The 13,903-nt window shown below is 44.3% G+C and overlaps 1 protein-coding gene across 9 annotated transcripts in view; it reads right to left on the reverse strand.

The window, feature by feature from the left end:
- The window catches only part of Bcas3 (BCAS3 microtubule associated cell migration factor), a 451,135-nt gene that overhangs the window by 422,593 nt on the left and 14,639 nt on the right, over nucleotides 1-13,903 (reverse strand). For all 9 annotated transcript variants that reach the window (XM_032912992.1, XM_032912993.1, XM_032912987.1 and 6 more), the window contains exon 5: nucleotides 12,301-12,407. In XM_032912992.1, coding sequence (XP_032768883.1) covers nucleotides 12,301-12,407 — 107 coding nt within the window. The remainder of the gene's footprint in view (nucleotides 1-12,300; nucleotides 12,408-13,903) is intronic.

The following is a 13,903-nucleotide window of genomic DNA, read 5'->3' on the forward strand; positions in this document are numbered from 1 at the left end:
AAAAAATGTGTAGGAAAAAAATCCAGAGTTTACCAAGGTATTTTGGGAGTTTCTTGGTTTGGGTGGTCCTGGAAATTCAGATGGAGGTCTTGCATGTACTGGGCAACATCTACAGATACTTTCGTAGCTTTTGTTTTGAGACAGGATCTTTCTAAAATTGCCGGGTTGGCCTCAAACTCCCAAAGTAGCTGTGGTAAACCTACACTAGCAAACCCAGGTTTGTTTATTTATTTTATGTTATGTGCATTGGTGTTTTGCCTGCATGTATGTCCGTGTGAGGGTGTCAGATCCCCTGTAACTGCAGTCACAGACAGTTGTGAGCTGCCATATGGGTGCCAAGAATTGAACCCCAGTCCTCTGGGAAAGCAGCCAATGTCTTAACCTCTGTGTAGCCCCTTGTTAGCTTTCCTGGTTGGTTGGTTTGTTTGTTTGTTTGTTTGTTTGTTTCTTTGTATTATAACAGACTTGACAATCTAACTGTGGCTGGCCTCAAATTCACAATCCTCTCCACACGACCATATGTTAGAACTACCTGTGCATACCATACACCCAACCCTACTTGAGTCTTTGACATAGGTGAAAAAAAAATATTGGGAGGTCTCTCAAACTCTGAACCTTCCAGTTTTGGCTTCCTGAGTAGCTGGGATTACAGGCACTCAAATTTTATTTCTTCAAAAGTGATGTTATGCCAGAGACTAATGAGACGGCCTAGAGTGGACAGAACGCTAGCTCTACAAACAGGAAGGCCTGAGTTCCAATCCTCAGTACTCACATAAAAAGCCAGGTATGCTGTGTGTGACTGTATTATAGGCCAGAAACAGGAGGATCCAAGAGCTCGATGGCCAGCAAGCCTATTCTAAACATAAGGTTCCAGTTAATGTTATCCTGACAAACACCAAAAGTCCTGCCCTGGCCTCTGAATGCAGACATGGGTATGAGCATTTGCACACTCACACATTTACATGCACACTCACATGCAACACACAAACATGAACCCACAACATACATGCATACATAATACAACAAACATACACACACATATGCATGCACATATACACTTTATTGTTGGTATTATTATTACTGTTATCACTGTTATCAAGTCAATTCATATCACAGCACCAACCCTAGCCAAGACATTGGAAGAACTGACTTCTAAACCCCAGGTTTTTTATAATCCTCTTCCAACAAACCTCCCAACCCAATGCCTGAACAGTGAAAACTGCTAGCAGGATACTCAATACACTGAGTTGTTGGGATGGGCATGTTTTGTTTAGTTTGTTCTGGTTTATTGAGGCATAGTCTCACCTGTAATCTAAGATGGTCTTGAACTTGCAGCAATCCTCCTTCCTCAGCGGCCTAAGTGCTGAAATTATAGGTCTGAGCTCTGTGGCTCAGTTCGAATAATGATTTAATTTTTTTTTATTTTGACACTACAAGATCTTACTCTACTCATAACAGTATCTTAGCTATTTTTCTATTGCTGAAGCAAAACACCATGCCTGGGGCTAAACGGATAGCTCAACGGTTAAGAGCACTGGCTGCTCTTCCAAAGGTCCTGAGTTCAATTCCCAGCAACCACATGGTGGCTCACAACCATCTGAAATGAGATCTGATGCCCTCTTCTGGTGTGCCTGAAGACAGCAACAGTGTGCTCATATACATAAAGTAAAAATAAATCTTTAAAAATAAAACATCATGACCATAGCAATTTAATTTTTTTAAAAAAATTGAAAATTAACTGAGTTTACAGTTTCATTGGTGAGCCCTTGAAAATCAGAGCTGAGAGCAGGTAGGCAGGCATGTGCTGGAGCAATAGCTGAGAGCTCACATCTAATCCACAAACATCAAACTGATAGAGCTAACTGGGAATGAAACTCAAGCCCATCCCCAGTGACACATCTCCTCCAACAAGGCCACACCTCCTAATCCTTCTCAAACAGTTCCACTAACTGGAGACCAAGTATCCAGATACATGAGCCTATAGAGGCCACTCTCATTCTAACCAGCACAACAACTTTAAGAATCTGTTACTAAAAGATTATTAATGAGCCTACTCCCAGGAATCACATTTCTACCCTGAAAATTCAATATCCTATTCCCTGCCTACAATTAGCATTTAATACAAATATGCTCCAATAAACATAAGTTCTCTGAGTTAGACAGAAGACAGAAGCTAAGAATGGCCCTCCTTGATACATGATACCAGGTCCTGGGTTCAAACCCACAAACAGAAATGGGAACTAGGGTATAGGTCAGTTGGTAGAACGCTAGCCTAGCATGCACAAAGCCTTGAATGGAATTCCCAACACTGTACAGTACTAGGGCAGAAGTTCAAGGCCATTCACAGAAACAAAACCAGCCTGAGCTGGACCGGTCATGTGGGCGGTCCTAGCTACTAATAAGTTTCCAATAAGAAAAAGAAACAAGGGGGCTGGAGTGACGTCTCAGTGGTTAAAACCACGGGCTGCTCTTCCAGAGGTCCTGAGCTCAATTCCCAGCAACCACATGGTGGCTCACAACCATCTGTAATGGGATCTGATGCCCTCTTCTGGTGTGCAAGTACACATGCATTATACGGCACTCATGTACATAATATATATATACATATATATATTTATTTATTTATATAATATATATATTTTTTTCTTTTCTTTTTTTTTTTTTTTTTTTTTTTTGGAGCTGGGGACCCAACCTAGGGCCTTAAGCTTACTAGGCAAGCGCTCTACCACTGAGCTAAATCCCCAACCCCGTAAAATTTTAAAAAGATAAAAAGTAACAAAATCATAAAGGGACCAAGTACGCAAACGATAGCAATTAATATCACTGTAAACATTATAAGATGACTACATCATATTCACTATGCTCTTCACAGCCTTCTTATGACAGCACAAATAGCCAACACTTCTAAAAACCACAAATACAGCCAGACGCTGTGACAGTAAAGGGACAGAAGTCTGCAGACAGAGCAGGTACTGTTTTTTGCATGTAGCCTTGTTATGACCGACACCAACAAGTCACTCACCAGCCTGGTCCGCACACTGAAATCAGACTCATCATCCTGCCACTGCAATCCGCTCTGCCCACAGCTTTCTCACCTCTAAAATCAGCAGTGCCTTTCCCTGTTCAAAGTCCTGCAATGGCCTCTAAGACCCAGTGTGGACGGGGACTCTTAGGTTAGTAGTAAGGAAAAAACCACATTGTTTTCTTTGCAATACTTTATTTTATGTTCATTGATGTTTTGCCTGCACATATGTCTGTGTGAGGGTGTCAGAAGCATTGGGACAGGAATTAGGCAGGTGTGAGCCACCATGTTGGTGTAAGGAGTCGAACCCGGGTACTCTGGAAGAGCAGCCAGTTCTCTTCAGCATTGAGCCATCACTAGTCCCTAAAAAACACATTTCTTGATGGGAAAATTTTTGTGTAGAACTTTACTAAAAAACACGAGGAAAAACACACAAAAAGTTCTCAATATTATCAGTCATCAGGGAAACAGTTAATCTAATTAAATTCTCAAGTTACCATCTATCAGAATACTAAAATTTTGAAGACAGATGACATCAAACATTGGTAAGGATGTAGAACAATTCATACACTGTTATAAGAAATGTAAAAAGGTAGTAACCTTGGAAAAGGCTTTACAAGTTTGTTAAATTAACCACATTCCAAGCGCATGACTCAGCAAACCCACACATAGGTAGATTTCTAAGAGAGACGATGCATATGCGTAAGTCTAGAATTCCCCAAGACTTCATATGTTCTTCATATATTCATAACAACCAGAAACTGAAAACCAGTAATGGTGTGGGTGGCAGGTATGGACTGTGGGTGTGGCTGTGGGGTGTGAGACAGGTGTGTGGCTCCTGGGTGTGGTCAGTGGGTGTGGCTCCCTGGGGTATAGGCTGTGGGTGTAGCTCTGTAGGGTGTAGAAAGTAGGTGTGGCTCCCTGGGATGTGGGCTGTGGGTCTGGATCCCTAGGGTGGGGCTAGGGTGTCTCTGTGAGGTGCAGGGGTTGTGGGTGTGGTTCTGTGGGGTGTGGGCTGTGGGTTTGACTCTCTAAGGTGTTGTTTTGTAAATGTGGCTCCCTGGGTGTGTCCCTGTGGGGTATGGGTTATGGGTGTAATTCTGTGGGGGGTGGGGGGTGTTGGTGTGGCTCTCCAAGGTGTAGGCTGTGGGTGTGGCTCTAGTCTGTAGGGTGTAGGTAGTACATGTGGTTCCCTGGGGTGGGGCTGGGGTGTGTCCCTGAGGGGTGTGAGATATAGAGGTGGCTCTGGGGGTGTGGGCTATGGGTGTGGCTCTAGTCTGTAAGGTGTAGGTAGTACATGTGGCTCCCTGGGGTGGGGCTGGGGTGTGTCCCTGAGGGGTGTGAGATATAGAGGTGGCTCTGGGGGTGTGGGCTATGGGTGTGGCTCTAGTCTGTAAGGTGTAGGTAGTACATGTGGCTCCCTGGGGTGGGGCTGGGGTGTGTCCCTGAGGGGTGTGAGATATAGAGGTGGCTCTGGGGGTGTGGGCTATGGGTGTGGCTCTCTAAGGTGTAGGCTATGGGTGTGGCTCTGGGGTGTAGTCTGGGGGTGTGGATCCGAGGTGTGTCAGCTGGGGCTCCAAGGCTACGGACTGGGGGAAGGAAGGGTGTGCTTTGTGGTGGAGTGCCTGGAATGTGGTTCTAGGGCCAATCCCCAACATACAAATAATTTTTTTTTCTTTTAGTAATCAAAGTGAGAAACTTTAATAGAATTAGAAGAAACAACATGATTGACTCTCCATGTTGAAAAAAAAAAATGCCACAGAGGAAATAATCCAAAGGGTATAAGAAAGTAATCTACAGTGGGATACACATGAGTACAAAAGGAGGAGCAGAAGGGTGGAACCTAAGTTCATGCAGGACAGGGAATTTCCTTGAGCAATGGCATGGTCACCACCGTTTTCTTCCTTGAGACAGTATCTCCTTATGTAGCCCAGAATAGGCTCAAACTTCTAGAATCCTCTGCCTCCCAAGTGCTGGATCACAGCTGAGCATCACCACCCAGCTTACTCTTCATCCTGACAGAGATTTGGGCTCCTAGGTGCAAGAACCTGTCAGAAACTGGACTGAGCTATGGAGAGAGGCAGGAGAAGTGTGCACTCCTGTGACCCCGACATGTGGGTGGCTAGGCAAAGGGACCGTAAGTTAGAAGCCAGCCTAAGCTAAGTAAGTTAAAAGCTAGCCTAAGCTAACTAAGTAAGTTAAAAGCTAGCCTAAGCTAACTAAGAAAACAAAAGGGTGGGCGGAGACTCATATATGTATGTGAAAATTTTACTTAAGAAACTTAAGCTAAATCCCGAATAGTGGAAAATACACACAATACTAATTATATGGACTCAAGCCGATGTCTGCCTTTGCTCGGAAGACACTGAGTGAGACACATAAGAATAAGCTAGGGCTGCAGATGTGACTCCGTGGCTAAGAGAACTGGCTTCCAGAGACTTCCGGCCAGCACAGCCGCTCACAACCACCTGTGACTCCATCTCGAGGGATCTGACACCCTCTCTGGCCTTCTCCAGCACCAGGCACACAGCTGGTTCACAGACACACCTATAGACAGAACAATCATAACACAAAAACATTACTATATAAGCCAGAAAGACTGGCAAATGGTTCAGCAGGTGAAGGTACTTTGCCACCAAGCGTGATGTTGAGTTTCATCTCTGGGACCCATATGATAGGATAACTACCTTCCTCTACAAACTATCCTCTGACCTCCACAGGCATGCTCTAGTATACGTGTACACATACATACAGACACTCATAAATAAGTAAATAAAATATATATACGGTAGAGAAAACATAGTATTTTTTATTTAATGTATGTATATATGTACCTTGTGATTTTTATATGCACTGTATGTGTGCAGGAGTCCAACCCCCTTGGGATTGGGATCAGAAGCAGCTGTGAGCAAATACGTGGATTCTGAGAACCGAACGGGATTTTTCTGAAAGAACAGTGAGCATTCTTACACACTGAGCCATCTCTCTAGCCCCAGAATAGTAAAATTTTAGTGGGCTAATCTAATCCAGATGTTAGATGTGTTTCAACTTAGACCTATATGCAAATTTTTTGAAGTCCTTGTAATGGTACCAAAATCCTAACCCACTATAATCACTTGGGTATAATACACTCTCCCAAAACGGGGTTTTGCTACATACAGCACAGGCTAGCCAGGAACTTACTAGCCTCCTGCCTCCTACCTCCTGGGTACCTGACTTCCTGCTCATGGCCTCCTCCTGACCACATGGCCACAAAGCTCCAGCGCAGACCACCTTCCTGTTCTCATCGGAAGCACATTCCCAGCAGCTGACTGCCTTTGAATGGCCCTCCTGCAAACACTCACCTGCACCACGCTGGTCTGCATTTCTGCTCATCTGAGACTGAGTTCCTGTACACATCTAGCATCACTCTGGCCAGCATCTACACAGAATACACATTTGCTAACTCTCTTCCCCATTTTCCAGAATAGAAAGTCTAAAACCAAAATGACTTTGTTTTGTTCATCTTGTTTTCCCAGCACCTCAATGCAGCCTGGCATGTAATGAACAATCAATAAATCTTTGCTAAGTGAATGCATTAATGAATGAGCTGCTTCACAGAACTCAAATAGCAGCCAGGGATGACTTTAAATCCTGATACTCCATCTCTACTGCCCAGATCATGCTAAGATGCTAAGATCACTGCAGAAGTCTCCTGACCCATCTCTTCTCATATCTCAGCTCACTGTAACTTCCAGGGGGCGCGAGGCAAGGGCTAACCAACGGCTCTGACCTCGGCCTTCTAGATAAAGGCCTCCTCATTTCCCAAAGCTAACTGTGACCACATGATCCTCCTGCCCCAGCCTCATGAAACATCTAGAAATACATGACCAAGCCACCATGTACAGCTTACCTGACAAAATCGTAATTCTTTATATTATAAATTTGTGTTTATTAAAGGCTTTCTCCTAGCTCTGCAATCACAAAGACAAAAAATAAATGTTCCTTTTTCTGGTTCCTTTTGTTTTTAAAAGGTCTCAGGCTGTACTTAAACTAGTAATGGAGCAAGGTAATGAAACCCTTCCTGATCCTCCTGCCTCTGCCTCTACCAGATTACAGGTATGGGCCACTGTGCCCAGCCATTTCTTCAGGTGTGGTGCACAATCATACATGCAGGCAGAACACCCATATACATAAAATAAATTCTAAAAAATGAAGTTTAACCTGATGTTGGGAGATGGTTGGGTCAACTGAGACTCAGACGGGGACCCTATGCTTACCACGCATGTCCTCCATCACCAAGGAGCAGCCTCAGCCCTGCACGGTCTCTCACTCGGAGACCCGCACTTAGGAGAATGATATAAAATCAGCAAGCAGAGGCCAGGGGTACAGTTCAGTGAATAGGTCTCTACCTAGCATCCATGAGGCCCTGACACTCATAACTGAATAAAATCAACAAATGGTAACGGTGTGCACATGGAAAGCACAGTGACTCACAGTGAGGATTGGTCTGAAAAGCATCAACTGACATCAGTTGAGGTCTGTGAAAGACATTTTCTGACCAGCATAAATTCCCCAACTGTGTAGGTGAGGACTGTGGAACAAATGAGCTCTGGCTCCATCCTGAGACTGTATAGTGACTGAAGGGACCGTGTGCAAGTGTAGAACAGCCCTTCAGAGAGTGTGTGGTGACTGAAGGGACCGTGTCCAAGTATAGAACAGCCCTTCAGAGAGTGTGTGGTGACTGAAGGGACCATGTGCAAGTGTAGAACAGCCCTTCAGAGAGTGTGTGGTGACTGAAGGGACCGTCTCCAAGTGTAGAACAGCAGCAGAGGCTGCCTCACAGACAGGAAGCCCTCATCAACCTCCACTGCTGAAAAGAAAAAAAAAAGGTTTACAAATGAAAATAAGAACTACTTTACTGTCATGGTCTATTTTCTGCTGTCCTACTTGGGAAATAATGACACACAGCTGTTGGATTGGGCTGTGAATCTAAGATCAGGCTAAACTTGATTAAAAATATAATGGCCCACTCACAAGCAGAGGGACTTTCCCATTCAAATGAGAGCAACTGACCTCACAGAAAATGTTACCTAGGATAATGTCTGAGAATGACCCCAAAAACTCTGCACGACCAAAGTGAGCGCACTTCTTTCTCTCCAGCATTCAACCGGTCAGGGGCAAGTCCAAGAGAAGACACTCTGACCTCCCCAAATACAGCTGGGGGAGTGGAGGATTAAATACTCTCAAGATATTCAGAGATGAGGCGAGCTGCCTTTGAAACTATTCAGAGTAAAACCTGTAATCATAACCCAAACAAGTGGGCGTCAGAGCCACTCGAGTTCCAGCTCGAGAAGAATGTGCTCCATCCAGTCAACACCACTAAGCCGCCTGGACTGTCACGTTAAAGCACCCTTCACTCTGCCTGTAAACAAGCATGTGGAGTAGAATGCAGCCACTTCCCTATGAACACAGAAGTCAGACCAATAACCATGTGTTTGCTCCTGAGTTATAAACAAGGCAAGGCCTTGAACGCATGAACTAAACACAAGAATGGCTGCTGGTACACCCAGAATACTTGTCCCACATGAAAAAGGCCCTAGGATTTATCCACATCACTGGGGAGCAAAGGAGAAAAAGTGCTTGCTCCTGGCAGCCAGCAGCATTCTCCTGCCCCCACAAACTCTTCACCCCTAAGTGTGTGACATGATACTCCCGTGACCAGAATGGGCACACACAGTTTTTGAAACTGTTATTTATTCTTTTTTGTGTGTGTGTTGGGCATTTATGTGAGGTAACAGGACAACTTGTGGGCGGTAGTTCTCTCCTTCCACTGTTAGAGGCATGGTAGCAAGCACTTTTTCCTGATAAGCCATCTGGAAGGCCCATAAACAAATTTTTTCAGATCAAAATGTTAAAAGAAATAAAGGTTTAGCTCAGTGGTAGTTGCCTAGGAAGCGCAAAGGCCCTGGGTTCGATCCCCAGCTCCGAAAAAAGAACCAAAAAAAAAAAAATGTTAAAAAATAAGAGTGTAATGTGTTTGTTACCATAATGTCAATTAGGTCAAATTCTATACTCTAGAGTAGTGGTTCTCGACTTTCCTAATGCTGAGACCCTTTTATACAGTTTCTCATGTTGTGGTGACCTCGACCATTGAACTATTTTTGACCCCTGTGAAGAGTTGTTCAATCCCCAGAGGGGTCACAGCCCACAGGCTGAGAACCACTGCTCTAGAGCGTTCCCACTTCCATTAAATCTAAAGGCCAGTGACTGTTTTCATGAAAGATCATGTTACCTAAGGGAACAGTAACAGAGGCAAAACAAAAATGCCAAGCCCTGTGGTATATGCCTTTGATCCCCACACTTTTCTAAACACCATCTGTTGATGACAAAAAGCCCTTGGAGGTTGAGAAGCAAACTTAGTATTGAGTCATTTCCTGTCTTACTTCACATGTCATTTTGCCACGTACATTAGAAGGGTGACAATCACTACCCTCAAGAATCTCCATGTGTATCACAAGAAAAGGAGTCAGAGGCTGGAGACATACGGTTCAGTAGTAGGGTGGTTACCGGCCACGCATCCAAGCACAATCCTCAGCATCAGAAAAAGCAACACAAAAATACAAATATATCCTTCTGGCAGAGCTGAGGGAGGGGCAGCTCGGAGGTTACGAACTCTTGCTCCTTGGCTATTCCTCCAGGACCCAGGAGTCCAGGCTTACACCTGAGCAGCTTACAGCCACCTGGACCTCGAGCTCCAAAGGCTCCACACCATCGTCTAACACTGACCCACGTGGCAGGTGCCGTACATGAAGTCAAAACAAAAACAGTCTGAACCATAAATACACTCAGCATTTTGGAGGCAGCAACTCCACATATGGAATTCAGCCAAGCAAGCAGGCCAATGTGTTTGCATAGCAATGACCAAAGCCCTGAGGTGGCTGAGCAGGATTGCTGTGAGTTCAAAGCCAACCTACAATACAGACTAACTTCTATTTCAAAGACGAGGGGAGATGTCTCTACAAAAATAGGCAGGCATGAAATATAGTTTCAGAGCCAGGCTGAGTGGCCTGCATTAGAGATCCCTGAACTCCAAGCAAAGACAGAAAGAGCACCCACAAGCCTGAGGCAGGTGACACTCAAAGAGACTGACAAGATGATCAGCATCGCAAAGGTAGTCTCAAAATACCAAAGCTATACATAGACAGGCAGACAGAAAGGCAGACACACACACACACACACACACACACACACACACCCCTTCAAGTTCATTACAATACTGTACTGTTTTTCTGAGACAGCATCTCACTAAGTTGTTTAGGCAGGTCCTGAACTTACCATCCCCCTGCCTCAGACTAGTAAGTTTGTAAGACTACAAACCTGCAACAACTAGCCCCATATAACAACATTTTAACATCAAATTTATGAACATTTATGGTATTTGTACAGTTTTCAAAAAACTTATTTGTTAAAAATCAGAATAGATGTTACAAATATTAAAGTCCATAAAAAGCTCATGAACACCAACATACGGAAGAGACGGCGTACCTCATAGAAACAGTGACAGAGAGAGCGTTTTCATGCATGTGCATACAATCCAGTTGCAAGAGTACCCCAGAAAACAAATAAAAGTGATTTAAGTTTAATGATCATTACTTTCCAAATATGAATATTTGCTTGCATGCATGTTTATCTGTACACCAGATGTGTGACTGGTGCCCTCAGAGGCCAGAAAACAATGTCAGGTTCCCTGGACCTGGAGTCACAGATGGTTGTGAACTGCCATGTGGGTGCTGGGACTAGAACCCAGGTCTTCTGGAAGAGTGAGCAGTCAGTGCTCTTAACTGCTGAGTCATTTATTTGTCCAGCCCCTAAATGTTTTATTTTAATTCACTTGGTAAAAATTCAAGTGGTACCAGAGTAGGAAGGCTGCCTTCTGCCACTGACCTCTGTTCCCCCACCTCCAGGGGCCAGTGGGGTATTTCCTTATTTCTTTATTTTTCTTTTGAGACAGGGTTTCTCTGTGTAGCCCTAGGTGTCCAGGAACTATGTAGGCCAGGCTGGCCTGAACCCAAAGAGATCTTCCTGACTCTGCCTGGGATTAAAGGCATAGAACCTCATGGGGCTCTTTCTTTTAAACTATCTATATTACATATATTTGTGTATGTTTGTGGACAGGGGTGCCTGTGTGCTAGCATGTGCATGTCATGCTGTGAAACTGTCAGAGGACAATTCGCAGGAGTTAGTTCTCTTCTGTAGGGATTATGGCAGGAACCTACACTCAAGTTGTGAGGCTTAACAACAAACAGCTTTACCTGATGAGCCATCTGTGTCCCTGTAAATTGTTTGTTTTTTTTTTTTCTTTTTTTCGGAGCTGGGGACCGAACCCAGGTCCTTGCACTTGCTAGGCAAGCGCTCTACCACTGAGCTAAATCCCCAACTCCTGTAAATTCTTTAATATACACAAAACAATTGATATGTTTTTTTAAGATTTATTTATTTATTTATTTATTTATTTATTTATTTATTATGAGAACACTGTAACTATCTTCAGACACACCAGAAGAGGGCATCCAGTCTCATTACAGATGGTTGTGAGCCACCATGTGGTTGCTGGGGTTTGAACTCAGGATCTCTGGAAGAGCAGTCAATGCTCTTAACCACTGAGCCATCTCTCCAGCCCAACCCAATTGATATATTGTTAACATTTGCTAATTACAAAAACTTTTCCCAGCTGTGGTAGCGCAGGCCTTTACTCCCAGCACTCATAAGACAAAGGCAGGTGCGTCTCTGTGAATTTGAATCTAGCCTGGCCTACAGAGCCCAGGACAGCCAAGGCTACAAAGAGAAATCCTGTCTCAAAATAAAAAACCCTTTTCTCCCAAGTCTCAGTGCACTCCTCTGTAAATTAGAAAACAGAGAAACAGCCTGCATGTACCACGAATCCCACGACTCCTGCTACACCGCCCTTTGGAGGACCTGCTTGCCACTTGCCTCTGACTCCACCTAACTCTCCTGAGGTCTTACTGATGTGTAAAGGACTATTACCCCAAGACTGAGAAAAGAGACAGTGATCTCTGTGAATTTAAGGCCAGCCTGATCTACATAGGGAGTTCCAGGACAGCCAGGGCTACAAAGAGAAACCCTGTCTCAGAAAAAAAAAAAAAAAAACCATAATAATAATAATAACAACAATAACAATAATAATGTAGTAGTAGTGGTGGTGGTAGTGGTAGTAATGTGTAAGCACATCTGCAGAGCGTATGCTGGGCAGGAAGGTTACCCTTCTGTATACTCACAGGGATGCCCCAGACCTGCATTCCGTCACTGTAGCCGATCATAACCAGCAGAGGAGGCTCATTTCCCGTGCTATGCAGTTCATGAAATTCTAGATTCCGTGATGTATCTGCATTAGGATTAACAAAGAAGCAAAATGAAAAGACAGTATGAACCAAGAAAACTACTTTTTAGCCCTATTAATGTTTAGATTAGGTTTGGACAATAAAAAGCATGGATGGCACTTGAAGGATGACTCAGTGGCGCTGCTCTTCCAGAGTTGGGTTCCCACCCCCCACAGAGCCTCTGAGGTCTAGGGGCAATGCACATATACAGACATACCTACATTGTTTATATATATATAAATTGTTTATAAAAGTCAGAGGTCAAAATGGTGTCTCTGGCCTGCAAATCAAGCAGGTAGGAGACTGAAGGGCACCAAAGCCAACCTGGACGACACAAAATTCTAAACCAACCTTGGCTACATTGTAAATTATAAGCCACCCTGGGCTACATAGTAAATTCTAAGGCAAACTAGCGAAGCAGTGACTCTTTGCTTTGTTTGGGGTTTTGTGGGACTGGAGATTGAACCCTCACACATGCTAGGCCAATGCGTTAATGCTCAGCTGATCCCCAGCCTGCCTTTTCCTCTTCGGGTGTGAGAAAGACACCCAAACTGCATGGGATAGCTTTGGGGTAAGGTGCATAGATCGTTCATAGTAGCATTATTTGTAAACAGAAAACGATGAAAGCAATACCAACCTTCACCAAAGGAAGATCAGACCATGGTACACAGATAAGTGGAATTCCATCAAAGAAAAACACTGAATTACTACAGACTTCACTGTGCAAGGACTAACACAGACACACTAGGCAAAGAAGCTAGGCAGAAGACAACAGTAATGAAAGACTTCTGAACACTCAGGTAGCGGCACTGTGTTTTGGTTTTTGGTTGGGGTGGGGAGGTTCTGTGTATAACCCTGGGTATCCAGGCTGGCCTTGAACTCAGAGATCCTTCTGCTTCTCCTGAAAGCTGGGATTAAAAGTGTATACCACTACTCTGGATTAATATTGTACTTTTTAAAAAACACCTAATTTTCTGCTTGTTTTCCTGTCCTTTGAAGACAGAGTCAAGTCTAACATAGGCTGGCCTGAAACTTGCTGTGTAGCTGAAAAACATCCTTTGTCTCGTGTTGCTTTCCTCTTGGTCTGATCTATTCTACAACAACAGAGAAAGGCTTTAGTTCCCAGTTCAAGGGTATGGTGGATCAAGGCAGGAGGAAGACCAAGCTGCTCACATCTGATCTTGGCAGGAAGCAGAGAGGGAAGAATGTGTCCAGCTGCTCACTCCCTTCCCCTGGAGCCCTTACCTTAGTGAAGGAATGACCTGCCTAAAACTAACTAAGCAGGAGAATCCTCAGTGGCCCAGAGGCCCAGAGGCCCAGAGGCCCAGAGGCCCATAATCGGTGAGGGGGTGGAGTTCGGGTGTGGGGAGGTGTGCTTCTCTATTCTGTCAAGTTGACAATTACTACCAGCCCCTGTCCATTGTGTTGGCTAACAGTGAATGTTCTGTTCTAACTAAAAGCCGAGTTGAAGGAAATAATGGCCAAATTCTTCCCTCTCAGT

The sequence above is a fragment of the Rattus rattus genome, chromosome 9 (genome assembly GCF_011064425.1).
Source record: "Rattus rattus isolate New Zealand chromosome 9, Rrattus_CSIRO_v1, whole genome shotgun sequence".
In the NCBI taxonomy this organism is placed as follows: Eukaryota; Metazoa; Chordata; class Mammalia; order Rodentia; family Muridae; genus Rattus; species Rattus rattus.